This window comes from Charadrius vociferus, unplaced genomic scaffold (assembly GCF_000708025.1).
Source record: "Charadrius vociferus isolate BGI_N301 unplaced genomic scaffold, ASM70802v2 scaffold278, whole genome shotgun sequence".
Lineage (NCBI taxonomy): Eukaryota > Metazoa > Chordata > Aves > Charadriiformes > Charadriidae > Charadrius > Charadrius vociferus.
Genome location: NW_009649705.1, coordinates 2,641,461 through 2,667,479, shown reverse-complemented (window position 1 = coordinate 2,667,479; position 26,019 = coordinate 2,641,461). Strand labels below are relative to the sequence as shown.

At 39.6% G+C, this 26,019-nt stretch overlaps 1 protein-coding gene across 1 annotated transcript in view; it reads right to left on the bottom strand.

The window, feature by feature from the left end:
• Positions 1-26,019, bottom strand: part of CRYL1 (crystallin, lambda 1) — a 62,000-nt gene that overhangs the window by 22,328 nt on the left and 13,653 nt on the right. The window contains exons 4-6 of the mRNA XM_009890648.1: positions 24,180-24,306; positions 10,546-10,707; positions 6,255-6,449 (exon numbers count right to left, since the gene is read on the bottom strand). Of these exons, the coding sequence (XP_009888950.1) occupies positions 6,255-6,449; positions 10,546-10,707; positions 24,180-24,306 (484 nt within the window). The remainder of the gene's footprint in view (positions 1-6,254; positions 6,450-10,545; positions 10,708-24,179; positions 24,307-26,019) is intronic.

Sequence of the window (26,019 nt, the reverse complement as noted above, 5' to 3'; positions counted from 1 at the left end):
TATAAACTGGAAGAGGGCAGGTTTAGATTAAACATTAGGAAGAAGTTTTTCACTTTGTGGGTTGTAAGGCACTGGAACAGGTTGCCCAGAGAGGTTGTTGAGGCCCCATCCCTGGAGGTGTTCAAGGCCAGGCTGGACGTGGCCTTGGGCAACCTGGTCTAGTGGGAGGTGTCTCTGCCTATGGCAGGGGGGTTAGAACTCAATCTTCAAGGTCCTTTCCAACCTAAACCATTCTATGATTCTATGATTCTCATACTACCAATTCATCATGTTCTCCTACTCACTCCAGTCTGTGTATAGAGTTATTTTGGACTCCGCAGCACCCCGACAGACACCTTCTGTCTCCAAATTTGCAGCTTTATCCTCTGTATCTCCCAAATCTAGATATTTCTTTTTCTGATTGCCACTAATATATGCATTCTCTCTCAGCAGCACTTGTTACACCCTTCTCTTCACTATCACTTCAATCAAGTCCTTTCCATCCACGCCCTGATGAGATCTTTTTCCAGTCCTGTCATTTTGGGCATATGACTTTTCTCCTAGATCCCTCTTACCAACTCCATCTCTTTCCATTTCATCATGTTTGAGAAACTTGTTGTCCTACACACTTTATACCTCCTCACTTTGCTGGCTTTTATCTTCCTTCTTCCATGGCACCCTCACTCCCCTCACTCTGTAAGAAACACTTAGTATCAATGCTATTTTTCCCCCTGGCCATTTAAACTTCCTTTTATGATATCCCCCTTTTATGGGGCACTAGATGTAACTAGATGTTTAATCCTATACCTTATCTTTGATCTTTTGGAAAGGTCTGCTGGATAACACTATAATACAATTATTAATAATAAGGAATTTGGAATAAAAAAGTCTTGCCAGCATTTAAGGACTGCCAAGCTAGTCACCTAAGAAGGGAGAGGTACATAAATTAGGGACTGAAGCCAATGCACCTGATTGCTGTGAAAACAAAATAAAATGGACACACAGTCAAACCATGACTGCTTACTTTCCAAAAGATTAACAAAAATGGCAGGACTGCCCATTCTTCTTGTCTTTTGCAATGACTATAACCTAAAAGAAAATCCACTTTTAAATAAAAATAATACATTAAGACAGTATCAAAAAGTTATAAAAAGGAAAATACAGACTCTTAAGACATTTATATGATCCACCAAGCAAAATAGTTTTAGCAGGTTCTTAAAAGCAGCTGAAACTCCTAAATTAGATAAGGGCTGAAAAACTGCCATGTTCTCACTAGCTCTGCTGCTGTATTTCATGACCTCCTTCCAAATTCCAGGTGATGCTCAGAAAAATATTTCACCAAGATAAGCTTCCACTCAGTAATCCACAGCAAAAGGACAGTCCTAGATATTCAGCGTAAGGTTTGAGATTTCTGATCTACAGCACTAGTGAAACTGTTTGGTTGTTATTTTCTGGATGAAGTCAACCAAAACTTTACCTTCAGAACAAGACAAAGTCAAGTTATTTAATTAACAAGCTTTTGCAACGTAATTCCAAGCTACTATAGAATGTATTGGTACCGGTAACAGTATAAAAGTAGCAGTGTCAGCAGTGCACAGGGTGTTTCCCAGACAAATAAAGGCAGTAAGTCTCTGCTCCAAAGAGTTATGAACAAAATCAGATATACCAGTGACCACTGTCAATGGAGGCATGACAAAGTAAATAAATGGTAACAGGGAATAACAGAGAAAGCTGTTTCGGATATTGTTCCTGTTACTGGCTACAGGTTATTCTAATGATTCCAAACTCGTAACATCAAAATTTAGGGTTGAGAAGGGAGGAATAAGGGTCTTCACCCTCAACATCTCACAGTACATCTTTTACTTACATCATAACCAGCTTTGCAACACTTCTACCAGAGACTTAAGAATTAAAAACATAAATAAGAAACCTACAGGAACATCAGTCTCATACACACTATGCGGTCCTACAGAAAGTTCACAGATAGGCTATGTGGTCCTATGGAAAGTTCTCAGATACCTGACCTTAATGAGACAGACTGGAGTGTTCCCAGTATCTTTTTCATGGATTAAATGTAGAGTATGGGGAGACAGAGATAATTGATGCAAAAAGTTCCTGCCACAAAAACCTGCACTGCCCATGTGCTCATGACTTGCAACTGAAAACAACATTCAAAAAGAAATCTTGTCACACAAAAGACTAACTGAGATCCAAAATGAAATCTTATTGTAGCACTCTTGCCTCAAAGGGGAGCACTTGCTTGAATTCCTTCTTTTAGGTCCTTAACTAAATCTATGGTCTTTGCTTCTAAGTTCTTGTAAAGTCAAACTTCTGCATCCTTAAATCCACATTCCTAATTGTCCACATGGCCAAAGTTCTCAGCACCCAACTGTATGTCTCCAAATGAGTTTTCATTCTGCCACTTTTCTATAATCTGCGATCTCAGCCTTCAGGCCTCCCCATTTTTCACCACCTTAACTTCCCACTCCCACATTTGGCCTTTGCCTTGAATTATGCTTCTCTCTCTGCTCCAGCATCCATGCCCGCATGCAATTTGAACACCACGTGGAGTCCGAGCCTGAAGCAAACCTGCTGGCAGGGCCTTATCTCAGATTTCTAGCTGTGTTATAGGCCATATGTATGGCCTCTCCTGCTCTTGGACCCACAAGGCAGAAGTTGGTGAGCCCCACACATCATCCAGCAAGTAGCTATATTTACCACATTGCTTTCTATACAGTCCCATGTTCACACTCTGTATCAGAGCCCTTCTTCTATCGTATGATCCCTGTCCCGTGCCTCATCCATCACACATGCCAACACAGCACTGCTAAAGAAAAGATAGAGACTGGCAGGTCGCCAGGTGCCGAGCTACATTTGGGAACTAAAACGTATCCTGCAAGCTGCTCAGTCCATTTGTGATAAAGTTTTCCAGACAGATGTTGTTAGTACAGCTGTACCTGCATGTCTGTCCTACCACCAATGCCTTTTTTAACAGCATATAAATATTTCTACTGGAGAAGTTTCCACTAGTTTCTTGAATGAAATAAGCTCAACTGATTGGAAAAAAAAAACCACCCTACCCCAAAAAACAAAACAAACAAAGACAGACTTTTTTGGTCCACGCCAAGGTATCTAAATTTGGACTTTGATAAAAGTATATGTGCACACGTGTAAGATCACTCCCCTGCCATTACCGTAAATATTTCTGAGGTGAGGACTCAGATGAGAACTTTGAAGCCTGCATCTCAGCGAAGTCCTCAAAAATAACCCAGATAGTTGTTTACATAAAGGGGCTGATTTAAGATAATTTCAAGTTGCTTCAAAACATTTCAAGACTGCTGCTGTGTTTCTCTCCTGGTTCACACATAGCATTTATACATGAAATACTTATGTCCTTGTTGTGTGGCAAAGAACTGATACACTGCAGTGCAAATAAAACAGTCCTCCAGCAACAACGCATATTTTTCTCAAGCACTCACCATGTTGAAATTAAATAAAACTTGACATGTAACTGTAGGCATAGAAAGATACTTGTTCAGACCTTTACAACCACTAATAAAACAAGCAAGTTTGAAATTATGTTTTATGGTTCTGTCTCATTGTTATTTCACAATAGTCAAAAGCAATACACAATTATTAGCATCAAAATATGACAGTGTTTGTAAGTAATTTCATGTCTATGTTCTGTATCCAAGCTGATTTGCATTGCCTCATCCAATACATACAATTTACATATCTAACCACAAAAGTATTAATAGGGTAGTAATTTTGGACAAGAATGCTTTATTATTATGTCCCTCCTGCTAATATTTGTAGTTTATCTTCCACCCCCAGTGCTTCTTAGGGTAAGGAAAATATTTGTTACCAGAAGGCATCAATGTCAGTAAAACTTGATTTTTAGGAGCCTCTCAAAGACTGAGAGTTGAGGAGGCTGACATTTTCAGCCATAAGGACTGAAAAGTGACTTAACAATGAGAAGCAAGAAGTATTTTTCCCACTTGAAAGTGGAAACGCCAAAAGAACATGACCTGCAATAAAGACGACTAAGTTGGCAGCACAACAGTAGAAACACAGAAACTGCCCCAGGCCTGCAGCTCTCACCTATCTGCAGTGATTCTCCTCCCATCAAAGGCAGCGTGTAGCCTGAAGTCACACAGATGAAACTATACACCTTTGATAGCTCTATTTTGTCCAGGCTTTTGGAATGGAAATATAGCCATGAAAGTTGTTACAGTTTAAATGTGTCTTTGCCTGAAAGGGGATAACATTATATAAAACTGGAACAACTTGGAAACTTTGATGATGCACAACAGAAGCAACTTTAATTATCTGTTAGTGCTTCAAGCACTATTTTGTTACTCTTCATGTACCACCACACACACCAAAAGCATTCGTATAGGTTCATACTAAAGGTTGACCTCAAATCAATACATCTTTTCCAGTAGTAGCCCATGAAGTGTTCTTATACTCTTTCCATAACCAAAGACCAAATACAGAGTGATACTTTCAATGATAGGCACTGTCTCAGGTCCCAGCAGTCCAGTCTTTGAGACTTCGACAGCTGGAGGTTACTTCTACATGGTTTTCCTCTAACATGAGTGTGTCTAAATGTTCCCTGAACCCACACATATTTTTAGCATCCTACGTTTCTATAGCAGTAACTTCCACAGTTCAGTTTATGCCTCTCAGAGACATGAAAGAATCCTACTATATTTTTGAGGCATTACTTCCCTGGATACCCGTGCTGACCAAGGGTATTGTATCACAATGCCTACACATTATCAGACTTACTTGTCCACAGTCTCCCAACAATGCTTTGAACTCTTTTAAAAGAGCTCAGATATAAGTGCTAACTTCCATTTCTGCGGTATTACGCTACTTGTTCTGTAAAAAGGAGCTTAAATCAGTATTTCATCAACTTCATGTTTGAGTTTCGGGATTCTCAGATAAATTCCATTTCTCCGTCATAGTCTGCCATTACTCATTTACTCTTTCCTGCTCCAAAACTCTTGTTCTTAACATGACTTGTTCTACTTCTGCATCAGATCCCTTCCTTTCAAGAAAAGGTTACAGTGTGGGAACCTCCTTAACAATGAACACTGCAGTTCAGTTAGATTTTTCCAGTGAACTCAACTTCCTTATTCACACTTTTAGCAGTAACTTTTATATTGTTATTCTCAAAATCTTTTTTTCATCTGGGATTATTAGGGTTTACAAAACAATTTTGAGGTTACTATCCTTTATATCCTGTGTCTTTCAACATGATTTCAACTTTCTGAAGGGTTTTTTCTTATCATATACTTAAGAATTTGTATTAACTTTTTTAATAACAGATACTTCTTTAGTTTAAAGAAAAATCTCCAGTAGGTCAGATCGTTCCTAGCAGTACCGTTTTATTTACTATTATTCGCCACCTCCTTTATATTGTTGTATTGTCTTGCTCATGGAAGCTAACTAGAGGTAAGCAAAATCAGTTCAGCAACTATATTTAGACACTGCTTTGGAAAAAGCGTTGCTTTGTTTACAATATGTTAGTATTACCTTAGTTTTAAGATTTTTACCTATATTTGTGTGTTTTAAACAGCTTGAAAAATCAAAACATTCTCCGTGACAAAAAAGTAAGTCCTACTCAAGTCCAACTGAATCTCTTCTCAACAGAATAGCAACAGACTCATAATTCAGCTCTTTCTGATGAAAGATCAGACTTTGCAGCACAAAACAGGTAACTGTGGGAAAAGCTGAAGGGGTACAAACAAATGATTCTCAGCTGGAAGTCTGAATGGGCAGAAGGAGGAGAAATCTGTCTTTAACTACAAGTATCAAATAACTGTTGAACCTATGCGTACGATTCCTGAAAGGCCAAAAAGAAAACTATTTAAAATATTATTTTCATAACCACTGTACAGTAGGCCAGCAACATTCAGAAAATAACAGGAAATGATGAGACTACAAGAAAAAAGAAATATAGTATGTAGATTTCTGTGCTTTTAAGATTGTTCTTTTGGTTGTCCTGAAAATGACAATATTCTGAAAAGAAAGGAGGATAAAGGGTAGCGGTTATGATCATATCATTTTGTTTTTCTGAGTCTTTGCCATTTATAACTGACATCACTTCTTACTCTTTTTAATTTACATGTTAGTATATATTTCATATTCACAATTTAAAAAAGACAACACAAATTTATAGGAAATTTGAATATACAATCTCACTTGTCGGATCTACAAAGCCACCAGTGTATGTGTGTAGAAATTGGAAAAAAAATAAATATACATACACCCACAAGTCTCCAGGCTTCACTTATCACTGCATACTGGAGCCGATTCAGAACAAACCCCTCAATTTCTCTGTTTAGTTTGACAGGAGATTGACCAATCTTCTTCATCAGGGCATATGTTCTCTCTGTAGTAGAAGGATCTGTTTCTGGATGAGGAACAATTTCAACCAACGGCACAAAGTAAGGTGGATTTACCTCAAGAAGAAACACAAAAAGAAGAATGTCAACTATCAACAGATTAACAGAACAAGTCAATATAAAGCATCTTTATAGATTGCTACTAGCATGGATATTTTCCAGTGAACGCAGTAAGCTTGATCTTCAGACTCTGAAAGACTTCACCAATCCAATAAAAGCTGGTGTATTAATTCAAATTAAAAAAATAATTAATCTTGCATTAAATCTCTGTTCAACCCCAGCAAAGTTCATGGAGCTACACTAAAGATGACGGCACTCTAACAGTACTAGAAGACTTTATACTGACTTGAGTAACTGACATTTTTTTTAATATTCAAGGCTGTTTGTTGATCTAAGACATATGGCCACCACCCGTCTTTCCAAATGAAGGCAGGCACTTCCTTTCACATATTCAAGAACTTTATAAGAAAATTATTGCTAAACACCACCTGTAAGATGCAACACTTAATAGATAAGCTGCTACTGGCCCAAGCCTGTAAATATATGCTAAACACAGTAACAAGTATCACATAAAACATACTTCGAAAAAGTTGCAGAACAGGTTACCTTCAAACACTGTACCGACTTAAAAAAAATTTCCCTCTCCCTGACTCTTCCCAAATGTAATTTCTCATGAAGTCAAGACCTTTGTGTAATGTATTTTTGAAGTAATAAACAAAAAATTCTAAAGAACATCCTAGAAACAGCCAAAAGTTCTTCAGGTCATAGTGTTACAGGCAGTAACACTACCTGCATACTCTCTCCAAAAGCAGCAGTCTGTCAGGCACATTCTTAAGGTGCTAAATTCAGCTCTTGGTCTAGTTTCCAGGCAATAGAAGGAGCTAACATATCATAAATTACTACCAGAAATAAAATTGACATTTAAAGGATGGTAATTACGTACTGATTCTTTCACCATCCTCCCTTTTACTCAACTGCTCTAACTATGCTCATGCAAATGCAAGTACAGGATTTAGTCACAGCAATGCATGAGCAGTCTTTCCTCTCTGTATGTTCTTTCTTTTCATTACTTACGTGGTTTCTTCTACTGTAGGGTCTGACCAATACATAACCTGTTGTAGGCTAAGTCTGCTCTGACTACTGATGTAACACACTTACTTCATTCCCTTTAAAGTGTGCTGTGTTCCCACATAACCTTTCTCACATAAGTCTCTTTGGCAACGCCACTACCAACGCTGAGAACTGCGTGATGGGCACCATCGCAGGTGTGGTGCCAGGCAATTTAGCAAGACCCAAAACCGCTGCAAGCACCAAGAAGTTCTCTGAAGGCTTTTCTAACCCTTAAGTATATCCCAGGTTCCAATCAGGAAGAGGACAAGTTAATTGTTGAGAGAGACTGAGGCTATTATAAACTTCTTCCAAGATTAGAGTCGACAGTCATCTTATTGAAATATTCTATTTCATGAACTTGGCAGGGGGAGTATACGGGTGTGTTCATGAGCACATTGAGGAGACTTAGGAAGACAATTTTTTAGGAGTGAGATAATAGATGTTGGTAAAAACTAAAAGTTGTAAAACATAGATGAAATTGGGGGTGGGGGAAGGTTTCTGAAAATGAGAAGGTGAATGCAAAGCCTTTCTTCAGGGAGCAGAAGAGTTTACCTCACTCACCCTAACAAAATAAAAGCCAAGAAAGGATATGACAAAGTAAACAGAGAGAAAGAATTAAGCTACACAAATGCTGCCAACACATATCAAATTAATTTCAATGGACTGCTAATAAGATTGGAACAAAGATTAGAAGACACAAACAACTTCCAACAGGAGTAGTGGACTTAAAAAAAAAAAATCTAACAGATATAGGTTAATACATTTTTAAGTTGATTTGATTACATGGTTCCCTGTAAAGCAAGGAACTTCACTCAATGGCACACAGTCTCCTCTACCTCAATATTTGACCTAGCATGTGTATATAGTACATAAGAAATGAACTGCTCTGCAGAAGACCTCCACTGATACACTGTCTGAAACTGCTTGCAGAGAACAGCTGTACCTACACAAATTGCGTGCATTTTTATCATACAGCTGTGCTATGGGATTTCACTTATTTTTTCTAATTACTGAAACTATTGCTATGTTAAGCAAAAAGATGAGCTCCTTCTGCCCTTTGGGCATTTCATTTCATTTCTCCTCAACACGCTCACCTGTGCCAGAGGCTTTACAACTTTAGCTTTTAATTTTTTTGGTATATCAGAACTTTTTGTTTTCACAGTATCTTCCAGAGCTGCTTGATTCTTGCAGCCACCATTCCCCATGTTCTACTGTTGTGTTCAAGACATTAGTAAGACCATGGTTAAAACAAAAACCACCAAAAGCCAAGAAAGCAAGCATGTTTCCTGATATAACAGATGCAGAAAGGCCCCTGGAAGACTACATTGGCTCAAAGCTTCTCCAGTACGCTTCCCTTTGAGTGAAGCTGAGATTACTAAGAAAATAGTCTCAGCTGGATTGCAGAGCCATTTCAGAACAATTAGACTTTTTAAGGCACTCCAGTGTATTTGCTTTGGAAAATACATATATCCTTACAACATCAACCCAGAAAAGGTTTACGCAGGGACTTAGCTACCTTTCCAGATCTGATAAAACCTGGTTTCAGAAGTGGCTCCTACAAAGACTGCAGCTCAGACTAAACAAGTCAACTGGTACAGACCAACTTGGGAAAACAGTAAGAGTAACATAAAGACTGACAAACAGTCAGACAATAGGCAGAAGCCCAAGAATTGGTAAAAAACCCATTATTGCTATAGTTACTTAATGCAGAAGCCTAGAAGAGGCATTGTATCGTCTCTTGCACTACAGAAGGTTTCAACCCTGGAAATAGGAGATAAGGAACTGAATACTGAATTTTAGACTGAGAAATGCTAAACCTAGGCACAGACACGTACTTTGAAGTTGGACTTTTTTTTTTTTTTTCTCTAATTAAAAGGGGATGAAAACTAATTATAAAGAAAGAAACCAATCTTTTTGTTCCTTTTGCTTCCCAATCACTCCAAGGCACAATGATGGTACTGGAGGGGTGTCAAAAAGGGACTGACCAAATGCTTTGACAATGCAGCATTAGGCTACAGGTAGCTGCTGAGACATTACAGTAAAATAGTGCTGTATTTTTGTGTTCACACTGCCACTCTCGAGCATGCCCAAGGAAACGACATTTACTCTGCACCCTGAGGGATGCTCCAGAGAGACAACGTGTAGTTATCAGATTGAAGACAGCAGAGCAGTACTGTTCTCCAGATACTGCAAACCTTCATAACAACAGTCCTCTTAACTGATCTGTCAAAAACCAGATTAACATTAAGCAAACATGCTATGGAGAAGTGGAAAACAGAACCAGTAAGAATCCCAGTGATCAAGACAAAATGCTCTTCCATACTGAGGAAAGATGTGATAGACTGCTGCCTGGCAGCCCCACATAGACCTCTACAGAGGCTCACAGGTTTCCTTGAGCATTTTGAGGTTCTGCTGCCACCTCTAGACATGCCATTTCTGGCATGCCTGTCCCAGCTGGTCACAAAGCATGCAAATTCAGCTCCAAGTACAATTTGTCCCATTTCATCCACCTGCTTTTCCTCTTGGGGTATAATGGTTCTGTGTCAAAACTGAAGGAACCAAAGTCAAAACCTTCTACCTTTAATCAACATTACCTGACAAGCAGATGCAGCTTACTGTTTGGATCCTTACTGTTACCCAACAGCAGCTGAAAAAGGATACTAGAAAAGACTAATGATGCCACAACAAGGAAGTAGGGAATTTTATAGGTTTATCTTCGAAACACAGAATTCCTACATTTTTTGAGAGCCAGTAGTTTGAGTAACACACAACAGTATCAGCACAACAGCTTACACAGCTTATCTTGAGCCAACAGTATGAAACATGCCTACATCCTCTCAAATTAGTAAATGATACTGCTCACAGATTGACCAAACTAAATTTTTTCTGAAAAGTCAGGCCCGTGCACACTAACAATGGCACACAAGCATTCCAAATATCCTTCTCTATCTTTCAGTCTGCAGGGAAAAGTTTAGGATGCAGTTTAGTTAAACACCTGTACTACTACTACTACTACAAAAACAAAACATGCCATCATACTTACAGGATGTGACACAATACACTGCTTAACATGCTTAAGGCCAGTGAACAATTTGCTGGGTAAGAGACAAGAAGTCGAGCTGCTCAAGATAACATTGTCACCAACAATGAGATCTAACTGACGGAAAATCTTCTTTTTCAGTTCCAGGTTCTCTGGAGTACATTCCTGGAATAAAAACAAAAATCAGTATTAGAAGCCCTCCAGTTCAATAGTATTTATCCATATATTTCAGACTTCACTGATCCTACCTTGACAACTAGGAACTCGGCAAAACCCATTTATTTTAGTCAGCCTAGATATACCAGTGAGCCATTAACACAAAAATACCTTCCCACATATAAAGAAATGGAAAGAGGAAAAGTTTCTCTATAGCACAAGATGAACCACCAAACACCACAGGAGATTTAACACACAACAAATGATTCTGCTTTGTCTAAAATACAGACTTTTACACACGCACAGAGATAACACAGTACGGAGAAACAAAACCGGGTCTCCATTTTTTTTTTTTTTTCCAGAAAATCTCACACAAAAGAACTCAGCATTCTCTCTCAGACAGGATGGAAATGAAAAGGTGTACCCCAAAAGAAGACACTTACAATCTCTGGAACTATGGCAGAAGATTCCAAGCTACAGTTCTGGAAGCTGCACTGAAACATCTCTCAGTGACTCTCACACTTAAAAAGATTAAATATCTCCATTCATGTCAACTCTAAGAAAGATTTCTGAAGTAGAATGTATGCTATCAGAACTATGCTAGTAAGCATGTTCAGCTCTGCAGTATTGTGTGAAATTTTACATGTATGAGCCAAGAGCCACAATCTACAGTCACAAGGAATTTCAAAATTATCCCCAGGAGTTGCCTGAAGGAGAGCATGAAGTAGTCCACCAGACTCGACGCAACAAGGACATGGGAGAATGGCTACAGTGGATCCCACAATCAACAGGAAAGACTTCAGTCTACGAGAAGAAGACAGAGGGACAAAGTCAGCTTCTTTTCTGGATTTTTTGGAAGGGTTTAAAAAAAATCCAAACAGGATCCCAAACTTGCGAAACCTCAGCTTTTGCCTTAAAACACACAGAAAACGCCCGCTCTTTTCCAACTCCAACTTTCTCCCACTTGTCAGTACCTCATTCTGTCCTTCCTGTTATGCTGAACTGCACACGAGGACAGGGAAAAAGGCTATACGTTTAATAATCCAAAATTTACATTTAATACCTGCAGCTTCAGACAGATTCTGTGGCAGGGATTCCCAGGGCCAGAGTTTTTAACCCAGTAAATGGGTTAAAAGTAATTTGAAGTCTTAAAAAATAAGCAAGTTGCATGGAACAGTACTAGAAGTTCCATGATACGGAAGAGATAAACAGGGTGATTTAAGAACTCCAGATAGAGCCCAAAGTAATAGACGGCCTTATCAAAACAAAATGATACTCTGCTTATAATTCCAGGATCCCTGCTTGTTGGTTAAGTTTAAATAGTTTCTTTTAGTAAAGCCAAAGATGAAGAGAACTCTGCAGATACTGTTCAAGCTAATAAAAGAGTTGCTCTGAATAGGTTTATTGTGAACTTGAAACTCTAAGCCTTCTCTCACATCAGATGATAATCAAAAAGGCAGACTCAAATCTGCTGGAAACTCAAACCTGCCACGGTTACGTAAGGTTTCTGAATGGGCCATTTGCTTGGAAGTTTCTCATATAGTGTCACAATTGTATTCAGGTTGTTGGATCACTGCAATAAAGTTTCTGTCCTCATCAAGCATGCAATTATTTTCTCAGAGACACCAATTCCCTGAAGAACAGGGGGAAAATTAAGCTCTAAACAATCCATTAAACAGGAACCTCGCTTGCTGTCAGTTATAGAGCCCGGAGAGGTCTGAAGCTATTCTGTTTACCCTGAGAAAGAGAAGATCAAACAGTGAGCAGATAAGATACGGTTTTAAAGCTACCACAGTCTTTCCCAAAGAATCAGTGCAAAAAGGTTACCACACACCTCTATGCATTTTAAGTGACACTGTATATTTCTGTGCCCTTTTTGTAGAGAACAGTGAACAGTACACCTTTATCCCGAATCCTGAGCACCTGAACAACGTTGCTACTAATCTTACTTCCAATTTAAACTTTATTGGATATCTTTTTTAACAGCCTGATCTGAACATTATAGTTGTTAATTTCTAAAACCCACCTTCTGGAAGAGTTGTATTGAATTAAAGGCTTAAAGGTAACAGCCATTACACTATTTAAACACATGTTCACAGAACACATAACAGCTACTTGACCAACCTATGAACTCTTAACGAACTACACAAAGATAAACACGTACTACACTCTCTCCACAGCAGACAACACTGATAGCCAAACAAGGCAATTGAGGTCTAGTTGTCCCTAATTAAAAAGCTACACTCATATGACACAACCCCTTGAATGCCAGTACGGAGAAAGCTAGGGAGTTTTATCTCTTTAAACACAGTGGCTCTGTGTTTTGTACAGGCTTTTCCACCATGCTATCCACCATCTGTGCTCCCACACACATCCATGCTCATCTAAACGCACAACTTCATCTACCTATATTTAAATGCTGGCATCTACCCAGATTCTTCCTCTCCGTTCTCTGATATGCCAAAGTAGCAACTCACCTGTACCACCTTCTAGGAAACACTCCCCAAGACACAATCTTGCAAAATACCTTCTCCTTACACTAGCAATAGGAATCGCTGCCAACACGATGGATTTCTTAGCACTGGGAGGTGAAAGAAACAAAGCATGGCCTGAAGTAAAGCACTGCAACAGTGGTATGGTCCTAAAATAAGTGGTCTTGTCCTATACAAGCATGGCAGTAAAAGATGAAAGCAAAAGATTTAAAGGGGCATGGAGGAGGTCAAAGACTAACAACCATTCAGCAACAAGCAAGCCACCTTCTGTAAAAGCATCTGGAGATGCTGTCACAGGGAGCAGCATCGAGCCCTCTCAATAGCAAGTATGGTGTCTGATGGTAGTCACCAAGCATGAGGAATTGCTGAATAAAGAAGTTTGAAAGCCACAGCTGCACAAGGATGAGTTCTCACCTCCTAAATAGATTCTGGCTGCTGCATATTCAAAGCGTAATCAAGAAAACTTTTCCTCCCTGGCAATTTTAATATGAAGATTTATCACAATGTAAATTCCTGCAAGTGAAGACCGATCAATCTTGAGCTCTCCTAGACCAGCTCTCCTATACCCCTCTTCATTCCCAGACTGTATCCCATGCCATGGGATTCTTCCAAGCAGATTTTGGCCTGAACAGGCCAGAGTTGTCTCTCTTGAAGTCCAGGGCTGTGATCCCACTTTTTGTCTTGCTTCTCCTCTCAGGACCCTCAACTCCACCATGTCATGGTCACTGTAGCCAAGGCTTCCCCCCAGCCTTCACATCTCCAACCAGTTCTTCCTTGTTTGTAAGCTTGAGGTCTAGCACAGCATATCCCCTCTTCTGTCCTCAACCACTTGTGTCAGGAAGTTACCATGAATGTATTCCAGAATCTTCCCGAATTGTTTGTGCTCTCCTGTGCTGTCCCTCCAGCAGATATTGATGTGGTTGAAGCCCCACCATGAAGATAAGGGTCTACAAATGCGAGGCTTCTTCCAGTTGTCTGAAGGCAGCCTTTTCTTCCTGATCAGGTCATCTGTAGCAGGTATCTACCACAGTGTCTCCCACATTGGTGGTCCTGTTAATCCTGACCCATAAGCTCTGAACCAGCTCCTCATTCAAACCGAGTCAAAGCTCTCTGCATGCTGGCTCACAGCGGGTGATAAACACCCTAGGCAGCAGTTCCTCTCCTGCCTTCTTCTTGCATCACTCAACCTCCAAAAGCTGTACTTCACTACCACGATCCAGCTGCTACAGCAAGAGTGCCCTGCAGCCTTGCCCTAACCACAGCTGAGGTAGAAAGTTATTTTCAAGAGTCTCATGACTTTCCTCTTTTCAGTAAATTCAACAGGGCTCCAAGTACCAGCTAAACTGTTTAGAAGCCACAACCACTTTGATTGCTACAAGGATGCTCTTCATCTTCTGCAGTTAAGTGATGATCTCCAAACATGCCACAAACCCTGGCTCTGTTCCTCTATTTATACACATATAATTTACAGCATTTTAAGTGGTCTCAGCTTTTCAGTACTGTGATTTAGCTGACAATTTTGAGGCACTTCTGTAGAACAGTTCCCAGAGTCAAGTGACAGCAATCCTCTCCTCTCACAGAATGAAGACGTAGCGGCAGCTTTCAGAGCGCCAAACTATCTCACAAGCGGGATCCAGACTGTCAGCACTCCTGTGACAGGAACCACATTATGTCCAACTTTTTGTGGGAATATAAAGATCTTCACAGGATTTAGAGACAAAGAGTTCTGAATCTCAGAAAAGCAGCTTTTCTGAAAGTTTTGGTGCCTAATTCATTTATACAAATACTTTCATTACCTTATATAGTTATAATCCACTAGAAAAAGAAATTCCCAGAAAAGGCTTCTGGCATAATTGTTTTATTTTCAATCTACCAAGACACTTTAAACTGTCATATTTCTAAAACAAAGCTTGATTAACATAAATCTACATAAAGCAGGGACACGTGGATTTTAAACAGCATTCAGGTTATCTGTACACAGACATTAAAAATACCTGAAAAGGAGACTTGTAAATTTAATTAAATGAAACATAGATTTCAAAGCACTATTACTATAGCTAGCAACTGTACAGTCAAATACAACTATTCCATATAGTTTTACCACATCTAAATAATAACAATGAAAAGATTCTTGTAAAAATCTAGTTGACTTCAGAAAAAAAATGTACATACGCTAAAATAAATCTTTCTGCAAATTAAACCCTGCAATTTTCCAACCAATTCTGTTCCCCCCAATACTACTGGCGAAGCTGAGGTTACTGAAGTTATCAAAGCAAGACTGCATCTATTTGCTCCACTTGTGGACACATACAGACTGCTGTGTTTCTGTCATTACCACCATTTTACAGAATCCGTATCAAAGTCAAATTATATTTTAAGGAAAAGAGTGTTTAAAATGCTCACTACTATCATTAATATTTCAGTGCTAATTATTATTTCTATTTAGGCTTTTGTACTGACATGCTTGTTTGGTCTTCTGCTGGGTTTAGGTCTATATTTCTGTTCTGGAAGACTGAAGATGTACCTTCTATTAAGGAAACCAGAGCTTATTTCTTTTGTATTCCATGTCAGATGCTGATGTGCATTCTACTCAGTAAACAGAGTCACGCACATGAACCTGGGGAACTACCTCACCTACAATTAAAAAAGGTGACATTTTGACTGCAGAGTTTGGGAGTTCAGCTAGTGAAACAAGCAGAGAAATAAAATGGTATTTTTAATATCAGAATAAATTATTCCATCAGAATATCAATTTTGCTTCTTGTATCATTAACCATTATGATTTAGTTCAACTATCTAAATTTTTTCATGCGTTAAATAGGTTTGGTAATTTCATGGAATCATTACATATTTCAAACTCAAATACTTGACTGCAAGTATTTTGGACTTTTCCATCATGCTCCCCCAAAAATGGCAAGGTAGTTTCAGATGCTTATTCTGAGACACTTTAAAGATGGACAGTATGGGGATATACCAAAATACCAGGATATTAATTAAGACAAGGTACTGAATAAAAATGCATCATTTCAAACTGAAAAGATGTTGGGGGGGAAACATATTTACTTCAGTCTCCTTTTAGAAAGTGTTATTAACCTCATCTGAAGGTAAAGGCAGGGACAGCAGCTGGTTAGGAGACACATGCTCGTGCACACCACTGTACGGGTTTGGGACACAACACAGAAACACGAGACTTGTCCAGCTATTACTGAAGGAGTCCCCCCAGGCTACTGCACATCTTTCAGTGTGGTGTCAGTATTTTCATCAGTTAAAACAAGTAAGATTAAAAGGGGGAAAAAAAACCAACAACCAACACACAACCCACAAAAACAAGTCTGATTATGTTAGAGCATGACTAGCACTCAAGCCCCCAGGAGCTTGGGTTATGGGGAAACAGGGGGAGCAGCCGGCTGGGCACCACAGCAGGCAGGTGACATTAAGTGGGACTTGGCCCTAAAACATTTTCAGGTGATGCAGGAACCAAACCATGTGGGATACACACAAGGGAACAGAAGACCATCAGGTTGTTTGCCCCTTTTCCCCTTGCAGATATCCATTCCGCATACCTCAGTAAACAAGATGGTTTCAAGCACACATCCAAATACCAGATTGTTAAGAAAACATGCCTGGCAACAAAACACTCCTTAGAGGTAAAATGACTCTAGCTAGCCCAAAACAAGCCACCACAACCATGGCAACCAAGACTTTATATTCAACCTGAACAAGAATTGGTATCCTGCAAGCCAAGGGCATTAAAGCAGGATAAGGACTGCAGCTTCTTTAACTGAAAAGTAGACTGGCAATTGGTTAATGACAGGGCCACTATTTATCACTATTTGACACAATTATTAAAAAAATTAAATAAAATGGAAAGATGTGGTTATATATGCTCACATCCTGGGGCTTCAGTTACACTTTCTACAGAGTAGGCATGCACTGAAGTAAAATGCTTAACACAGGGGAGGAGAAGGAATCACATCACATGAGGATTTTAAGAACAGGTTAACCCATTTTTGACAGACCGTTGTCTAGGTATGACTGATTCTGCCTTGGGGCAGGGGCTCTGAAGTCCCTTCCAACCTGATTTTGGATAACTCTGCAGTTGGCAGGGCAGCAAAGGTAAAGGTGAATCTTCTGATAAAGGTGAGGTCTTCTCATACGCTGTTGTGCTGAGGAGCAGAGAGGGGGCAAGGAGGAACCTCCCACATGAGTTTAACTCTGATTCACAGGGTTAGAACTTGTTTAAATTTCCATTCAAAATATAGTTACAAAAGTGTCTTACAGCAAATCTACAAGTGCCTGGATCTCTGAAAAGTGTTAAGTTCATATTCAGAAAAGCTTTAACAGACTTCAAAACCATCAACTAAAGTACAGTACATAAGTAAGCTTATTACAGAGCAGTTGTAATATCATGTCTTAGCCTGAATGGACCGGTGTTCTAGTCTAATTTTTTTTTTTTTTTTAAATTAATTTAGGGTTATAACTCACTTGAAATCTAAAGAAGCGATAACTTCTTAGTTGTCTTGAATTCATGAGCTCATACCAGCGTGAAATCTGATGCTTCTTAAATCACTACCTCGAGTGACATGAAAGACTGTCTACCACATGATACTGTACAGTAAATAACACTTTGGTGAGGTGAAATCCAGCATTTAGACAGAAACATTTTGTACTTTCCTACAGTTCAGAAACATACCCTGTTAAGAAACTGGAGCAATAAAAGTATCAAGTTACTGCCATTATATACTCTTCTGAATAAATGACTGAATTACAAGTGTCTGTTCAATGTTTAGTACAAAATACAGAACAGGATTTGAGGAAGTACTAGTTTTCAGAACTACTTTTTCTGAAATCAAAACTTGCAGATTTGGGAGGGTATGGGGGGCAGGGGGTGTTGTGTGTGGGTTTTTGTTTAGTTTGTTTTAACACACATACATCAAATGAAGACAAGTTTTGCTTCATCTAGTGTGAGTATCATGCCATGAAGAGATCCATCTTTTCCCATTATGCTCATGTGCCCTATAAAACTTTCAAAAGACAGACAGAAAAGCTGATCAGGCTGCTACAGAAGAGATGAAGGTCCTTTTGGTTCCGTTAGGGAAGGGCAGTAAGATCTCAAACAGGCTGATTGGCTTACTTCACCCTACATCCTTGCTTAAGGGACCAGAGCGTCTCTGTTTCCTTCTGCTGTGACCCCATCCACCGTGAAAAAGAGGGAAAATGATCTAGGAAAGGCAATGGAAGTGCAATACGGCCCTAGAAAGGAGAGCAGGGAGCACTGAAATAGAACCTGAAGAGCAAGATTAACTGTTGGGCAGGTATGGCAATGATGACCTCCTGTAACAGGGACCAAAACCATACTGAAGCCTGTAATGGTAGACAACACTAGTTGTTTTATGCACAGAATAGTGAATGTTAGAAAGTTTGGAAGGACAGAAGCCCATTCAGCAGCAGCACCACAGTAATGACACTGGAAAGCTGTTTACCCAGACATCATCTTTCAGTTCAACTCAAACACTGACTTGATGAAGTATTTTACAGCAAGTCTTTGAGATCAAACTGTTTCAAACCCTAAAATCAGGAAAAGAGTTTTCTCAAAACTTCTACAGAGACAGTGAGTCAGGTCACATGCTTAAAACCAGCTCTCTTAGAAGCCATAACATAATTTCTGGTGCCTCAGGTCAGTGTTTAAGATAAGTAGGGTAAAACCCGGCCTAAGGTTATATTTACCCAGCTGAGAGCAAACAGCCCCATGTTTGTCTGTCCAGCGCTCAGAACGGACCAGTGACCAGTCTGGACGCAGCCACATTACTGCAATGGTGGCACACTCTGCCTTCTAGCAGCTTTTTATTTACAGAGGTACATCATTAACGCACCTTCCAAACCAGGATGCTCTTCTATTCTGTGAGCTCAGGGCAGCTGAAGACATCTTCACCCACTGCTGTCTGCAGACACTCCCTCATCCCCAGAAGTGGTTCTTGCAAGCCATCAAGAAAGTAAAACAAAAGCTAGCAGTAGAAACTGGTACCAGCCAAAGACAAATTTTTGACAGGAGACATGAGAGACCTACTGTCAAGGCTCCCAAGTCAATGCTGGTTTCCCATTCTGAGGCACCACCAGGCTTTTTGAAAGCTATTTTTAAGCTAGTAACACTGTTTTTCTCAATGTGTCTCACTGGGAGAGATAAAAGAGCCAGCAAGATCTAAAAGAGATGAGGTTGAAGATTTATTACTGTTGTTATCACCAGCTCAAAAGAGTTTGCAGGTGTAATGGCGGGGGGGGAGGCAGAATACGCCCTCTATTTAAAAAGAGAGGAGAGAAAAGAAAAAAAAGATACTGTTCTAAGGCTTTTAGGCAGAGTTCCTTTAATATGGAATATGATAAATACCTCAGACCACAAGGTATAAGTTACAAACTTCATTTCATCCCCTCGCCAGTCTTTTGTCCCATGCCACAGCACAAGCGATGGGTTTGGAGATCACCTCAGGCACCCTCCATGCTTGGCTTCAACCAGCCCAGCCAGGCCTCCCAACCCACCAGCGTACACAGCAGCTCAGCTGTCAAGAATGAGATCTTACCAATAGATTTGTCATCTTATCCTCCTTTGAGAGCTAGTAAAACTTCATTACTCTGTTAGTAAATCATTTCAAAGCAAAGCATTTAAAAATATTTTTTCCTTTTACTAGCACTGTGGTAAGAGATCATGTAAATGCTGCACTGATTTCTATTGCAGCTTATATTATTTAGGAACTAGACACACATCCACTCAAGTATGTTTTTAATAATGAAAGAAGTACTTATAAGTTCAGTACCCAATAGTCACATAAAGACAAAAGACATCATATATTTATGCAGGAAAGTTAAGAGTACAATATTAAGAAACATTTACCTCACCTATGACAGTCCCACACCAGGGACATTATAGCACAAATGTATCCATTAACTTGTCTCCACAGCATTTTCAGCTAATAGAAACGTTATTTCAGAATTAAAGCTTTTAGTGATGCAAGAAGCTTGCAGTGCACATTCACCTAAATGCTATGGGTTATGCACTTACTCTAAGTAGCATAGAAAAGCTCTGAGAAATGAAACTGTGTGAATACTCAGTTTTAGAGAAAAAAAAAAAGACTGACTTCTTTCTGAAGCTGGTGCAAAGCACACCAATCAAGACAAGTTACTTCATTAAAACGCTCAGGAGAGGCAATATATAAAATAATAAGCATACATTACTGTTATGAATTTTCTTATTACTCAGCCCTAATTATTTCTTGCATCTTTTTCACTTTTATATCTTCACTAATGTTATTTAAGAAGTTCCCCTTTTTACTGTTTCATCCCATTTAAGTTATGTCCCGTGAAAATGGCATAGATGGCAACTGTCTGCAGAATTCATTCAAGGAGTGCAAACATGAAGGAACTTTTTAAAGCTTGAAGTGGACTTATTCTTTTCGAATTTGACCTTTGTAGAAGTTAAGATTTATCCAACTGAAATCCAGGGTAAAGAAATGCAGTTCTCACGGAAGTCTTCTAACAAGTTAATCAGTAGGTTATATCATTAAGGAAGAAAATAGGGTCCTCCGTATTCAACCAAAATTAATGCAACTGATGTTTTATTTTTCAAGTAACTAAAAGTCAGAACACTTGCACTCAAATTACAATTAGTCTATTTTGTCCTTCCAGATTCAAAGCTGCACTAGGCAATGTTTCTGAAGCTTAAAACAGTTCAGCCAGAAAGTAGTCAGTTGATTGCTGGAATAAGGCTGTGAGCCTAGAATTAAGATTCTTTTGTATCTACACCACTCTCCTTTCAAGTGCAAATTAAAGACTAATTCAAATAATTTGCCCATTTACGTTGTGTAATTGCTAACACTTTGTATCAAACCAGAATTTGATGCTATGGTTTGAAACTGATGAGCTGATACGAATACCACCAACAATGTTACCCACATACAATTTGTTACCCACAGGCACACTGCAGTTAATTTATATTTTTTATTTATGGATATGCTTAATGACTACATACTAAAAGACATCAAAAGGGTTAAGGGAACATAAAATAGTACCAGAAAGCTTGAGTTGCCCCAGGTAGGTTGTTGCTATTTGGAGACCATCAACACACCACCGCTGTCTTCAACTACCTGAAGGGAACACACAGAGAAGCCAGATTCTTCTCAGAGGTCCATGGTGGTAGGACAAGGGGCAAGAGACTGAAGTTGCAATAAGGGAAATTCCAATTAGATATTAGGAAAGAAGTTTAACGAGGGTAATCAAATGTTGTAACAAGTTACTCAAAGAGACCAGAAGTGTTTATCCTTAGAGACATTCAAAACTTAACTGCACAAATCCTGAGCAAGCTGATGTAAGTTGGTGCCACAGCAGGTTGGACCAGATGACTTCCACAGGTCCCTTCCAACTCAAAATTACTTTGATTTTGCAACATTTGCCTGATGCCCATTTTACAGATGGGCAGATGGTGGGATGGATGGATGATGCAGCCCCTGATTTAATCTGAAGTAGCATGCAGGACCTTGTTCAAAAATCTTACTGCTGAAGACCCTTTCTAAGAGGAACAATAGCATATTAAGATTCAACATCTCTGTAGGAGCAACTAGAGACAAGACCTCCATCACAGCTTCACCTAGCTTTGAAAGAAGATACTAAAATAAAAGTGAGGATACTACAGAGATGCAAAGTTGGCAGTAAGAAGGATCAGATCCTTACAGGTAGCATACCAAGAAATAAAAGACACCATATGGACATACCAGGTAGTCAGACACACTTGAAAGAGCAAAAGAAAACAGGCAGAACTAGGAGTCCACTAGAAATAAGAAAGCAGCTTTCACAAAGTTTAGCCATGTTCATTTGGGTACTGCCTATGTAGGACTGTTAATTTGTCAAAATAAGACAAAACAAAGCAGACCCTCCTACACACAATTTACAAGAGGAATAATTAAAAAAAAATAATAATCCCTTCTTTCTTCAAAATGCATGGAGAACAAGAATGCATAGGATCAAGGGACAATCAGAGTACACAAGGATAATTATCTGGAAGACATACACAGAGCAGCGATTTCTTTGCAATTGTTCTGTTACTCCTAATCCTTGCAGAAAACTGAAGCCTTAGTCTTGGTGACACCCAGGGTCTGTCTCAAGTTATGATAGGAGATGGGAACCAGAACCAAGGTACTAGGACATGTTTTGATAGGATTTGAATACCCAACACAGTGGCAGTGATATACAACTGCTCACTTGAAACAAAACTGGATGTACACTATTTTGGTATCAAAGAGCAGAAGAGTAGCAAGCATGACAACTTTTAAGGGAACTTCAAAAAAGACCTCAACAATGAGGCTGCATGTGTCTATCAAGCAAGTTAAGAGAAAAGGGTAGCACCAAATGAGTATTACATAAATGGGGAAGAATCAAAGCAGCTTTCTCAGAGGGAAGTCCTATTTCACAAACCTACTAGAATTCTCTAAAGGAAGGAGCAAGCACAGGCGCAGGAGCCATGTATCTGGTGCAGTCAGTGTGACTGCCAGAAGTCTTGCAACAAAAAATAGTAAAAGCTTTCAAGGAAGTTAACTGGTCACATCTGAGAGAAAAGGTCCTTTCATGGACAGTAACAGGTAAAGAGATAGTAAGCAGACAGTAGGAAGAACAGTCAGTTCTTACTCAGTGGAAGATGCTGACCAGTGCTGTTTCACAGGTATTTCTGGCCTTTGTTATAGCCATTCATAAATGACCTGAAAGTTAGCTCATAAAATTAAGTCAGTCGTCATCATTACAACCACAAACATTTGCAGAAGGACTTTACAGGATGAAGTGACTAGACAATAAATTTGAAGATTAAACTCAGTAGAGGTAAGCAATACATATGTGAAAACAATAACATGAACTGACAAGCTCTGAGCTCATTACTGATGAAAGAGCAAGATACTGGGATAACAGTATATAGTTTCATGATCTGGAGAAAGGGAAGCGAATACAAGATAGTATACCACTGTGAATATCTATAGTGCATTTACATCTTGATTCCTGCGTGAGGCTTTGCTCTGCCTCCCATTCTCTCCCCCCTTCCACCTCACCAACTCGGGAGGAAGAAAAGGTCTGGAAATCTGTCCCCTTTAAATTCCATTTATTGTTAGGGATGTGTTGCAGCTAATCAGATTGTGGGATTTATAACCTGGAACAGTATAAGTTGTAAACTCTTGAGTGCAGCACGCATACATGTAGGAACAGTTAATGGTACAACCCTGGAATAATACTGGGGGGCCATGTAGCATAGAAGACGCCAAATCCAATGCAATCTTATTGATATTTTATCCCAGAAATGGTCCCTGATTCACCTATTCCCTTAACTACGCCCATGCCAGTGAGCACACTAACAGTTAAGCAACCATAGACTATGAGGTTCAGTAATACAGCTTGTTCCCCATACCGATTTTACTTAGCAGCACAGATTCCAGCCCTGTATATCAACCCTGTTTTTAATACTCTAACACTCTGTCAGATAGCTGCTTTTGGCTACAGTGCTCCCCCACAGTCAGAACAGAAGTCACCCCTGGGCACAGCCATAGTCCCTGCCTTCCTGAGGTACCTGAAGAGGAATAAACACATTTTAGTCCCAGCATTAGAACATGTAGCGTTCCCAAAGAATTAATCTCTCTCCTAAGAATCTCCTGCTCCCTATACCCCCACATTTGGCTTTCTAACAGGTACAGTCTTTGTTACACATGGAGGTCTCTTGGCTCAGCCAACCACCAGCCTCTTCAACATAATGCAAAGAAACTTGCAAGGACTCTTGAGTACTGAAACCCTGCAAAGAGGCATTATCTCCCATGTCAAGATACCAGGCTAGAAAGAATTTTAATTTAACAAGCACAAACATCCTCCTGTGGTCAAGATGTTGAACTCTCCGTTGCCCATCGACTCCAGAGCACACCTCTTGATCATCTTTGTAAACTGTTTGCTAGTTGTCAAATCTTTGCTTACCTGAATGAAAGTAGCACCCTCTACTGCTGCCTTCAGGTCTGTAGAGACGCTAATGAGAGCCAACTGCTGCTCCACACTCAAAGTTCCTTTCAGGAATCCTGACTCCTCCAGCTCTTTCATTTGTTTGCTGACAAAAACAACATACGTAATTAAGTACTCTATCATTGTTAAGACACCACTAATTTTTTAAAAAAGCTTCTTAACAACCCAGTAACATGCTGCTTGCCATGCCACTGCATATATTTATACTCAAAAACCAGAAGGTTATTTTTCAGTTATTTCTCTTTGCTCTCCCCATCTTACAACATTTTTCTTCTCTTCAAGCACAGACAGCTCTAAGATCTACTCCTAGACACAAGCCTGTCACCACCTCAAACCTGTTTTCACTGGTGCAGGATCAGCAAGAGTTTTTCAATTCATATTTAATGGGAAGAAAGGTCTCATATACTTCATCTAGTTTTACAAACAACAGCTCTTTTGGTATGAAGCCTCACTGCAGGAACACTATTTAACTGAACAGAAATAAACAAATACATTCCATACAGCTAGGTGTCCTTCCCTTCCCTCCCGTCCCCCCCCCAAAACAACCCAACCAGAAACAAACCACCCACAAAAAAACCACCCAAACCCATACCCCTAAAGAGGTAAAGACTACAAAGCAAGTGTCAGAAAATTCAAGTAGCTGCTAAATTGAGTGGCCAGAGCTTAAACTGAACATTCAAGTACACGTAACTGCTTAAACTCTCACAAGTCCAGAGCAAGCAAGCCATTCTCAAAACTGGCAAAAGTCACTTAGAAGAGCAGTTCCCACAGAAATTAAGTGGGATTAAACTATCTGATCACAATCAACATAAAGCTATTTGATGTAGCCATTATCAGTTAAATCTGTCAGTTACCTCAAGCTAGAACTCCTCTGAGCCTTTGGTTATTATTCAGCAAAAATTGCTCATCCTAAAGAGAGGAGGAAATTGAGCTAATAATTAGCAGCAGGGGAAAAAAAAAAAATAATCCTTTCTTCTCCCTACCGATCGAATTCTGAAGCTTTAGCTTCTTTTTGGATGCCTTTCTACACCATAAATTGCACTTGCCACACAGTTGGAGGGTGGAAAAGCTGTAGCAAACAGAGAAGCTGTAGAGCCTGTTAAAAGTTAGTGTATTCTTACACTGCACAAATCATATAACTGTGTATAGAAATAACCTGTGAACCATCATGTGCTTCCTGAGTGACTGTGGCACTGGGCACACATGACAGTCTTCATTAGGTGCTTTATGGGACAGTACAAGTTAAATGGGCAGAACTTATTTATCTAGGCCCAGATGATCTCCACTGCCAGCCACACCTCAGTACTTAATACACCTGCCCAGGCCCCTCCACGTACCCAGAGAGTAACGCTGGATTTATTTTTGTATCTAGAGACCTCAGAGGAGATGGGAACCCATATACTCATCACAGCCTACAGCAGCCAGAGACAAACACCTTCTTTAATCCTTACGAAGCAGGACAGGCAGCCAGCCAGAGGGTTGGGATAATGTCAGCCCCAGACCACTTCTCCAGCACTTATAGTCCGGGGAGGCATTTCCTTACCCCTGCCAATGACACTGCTGCAGCCACCAGTAATCCCAAACACACCAGACAGGGAGCAACCGGACCTCAGCTCTCAATTGCTTCATGAGGCTGTGGGAGGTATCATCTATATTTTTCAAGCATTTTTAAATTAATTGAAAAGGGAGAGGGATGTAGATCACACTGCCTCTTTTTCGCTCTATCCCTTTCAGACCACCAGCTGAGCAATGTGTAATAACGCACTCGCATTCTGTCAAACCATCCTTTTATTTAGAG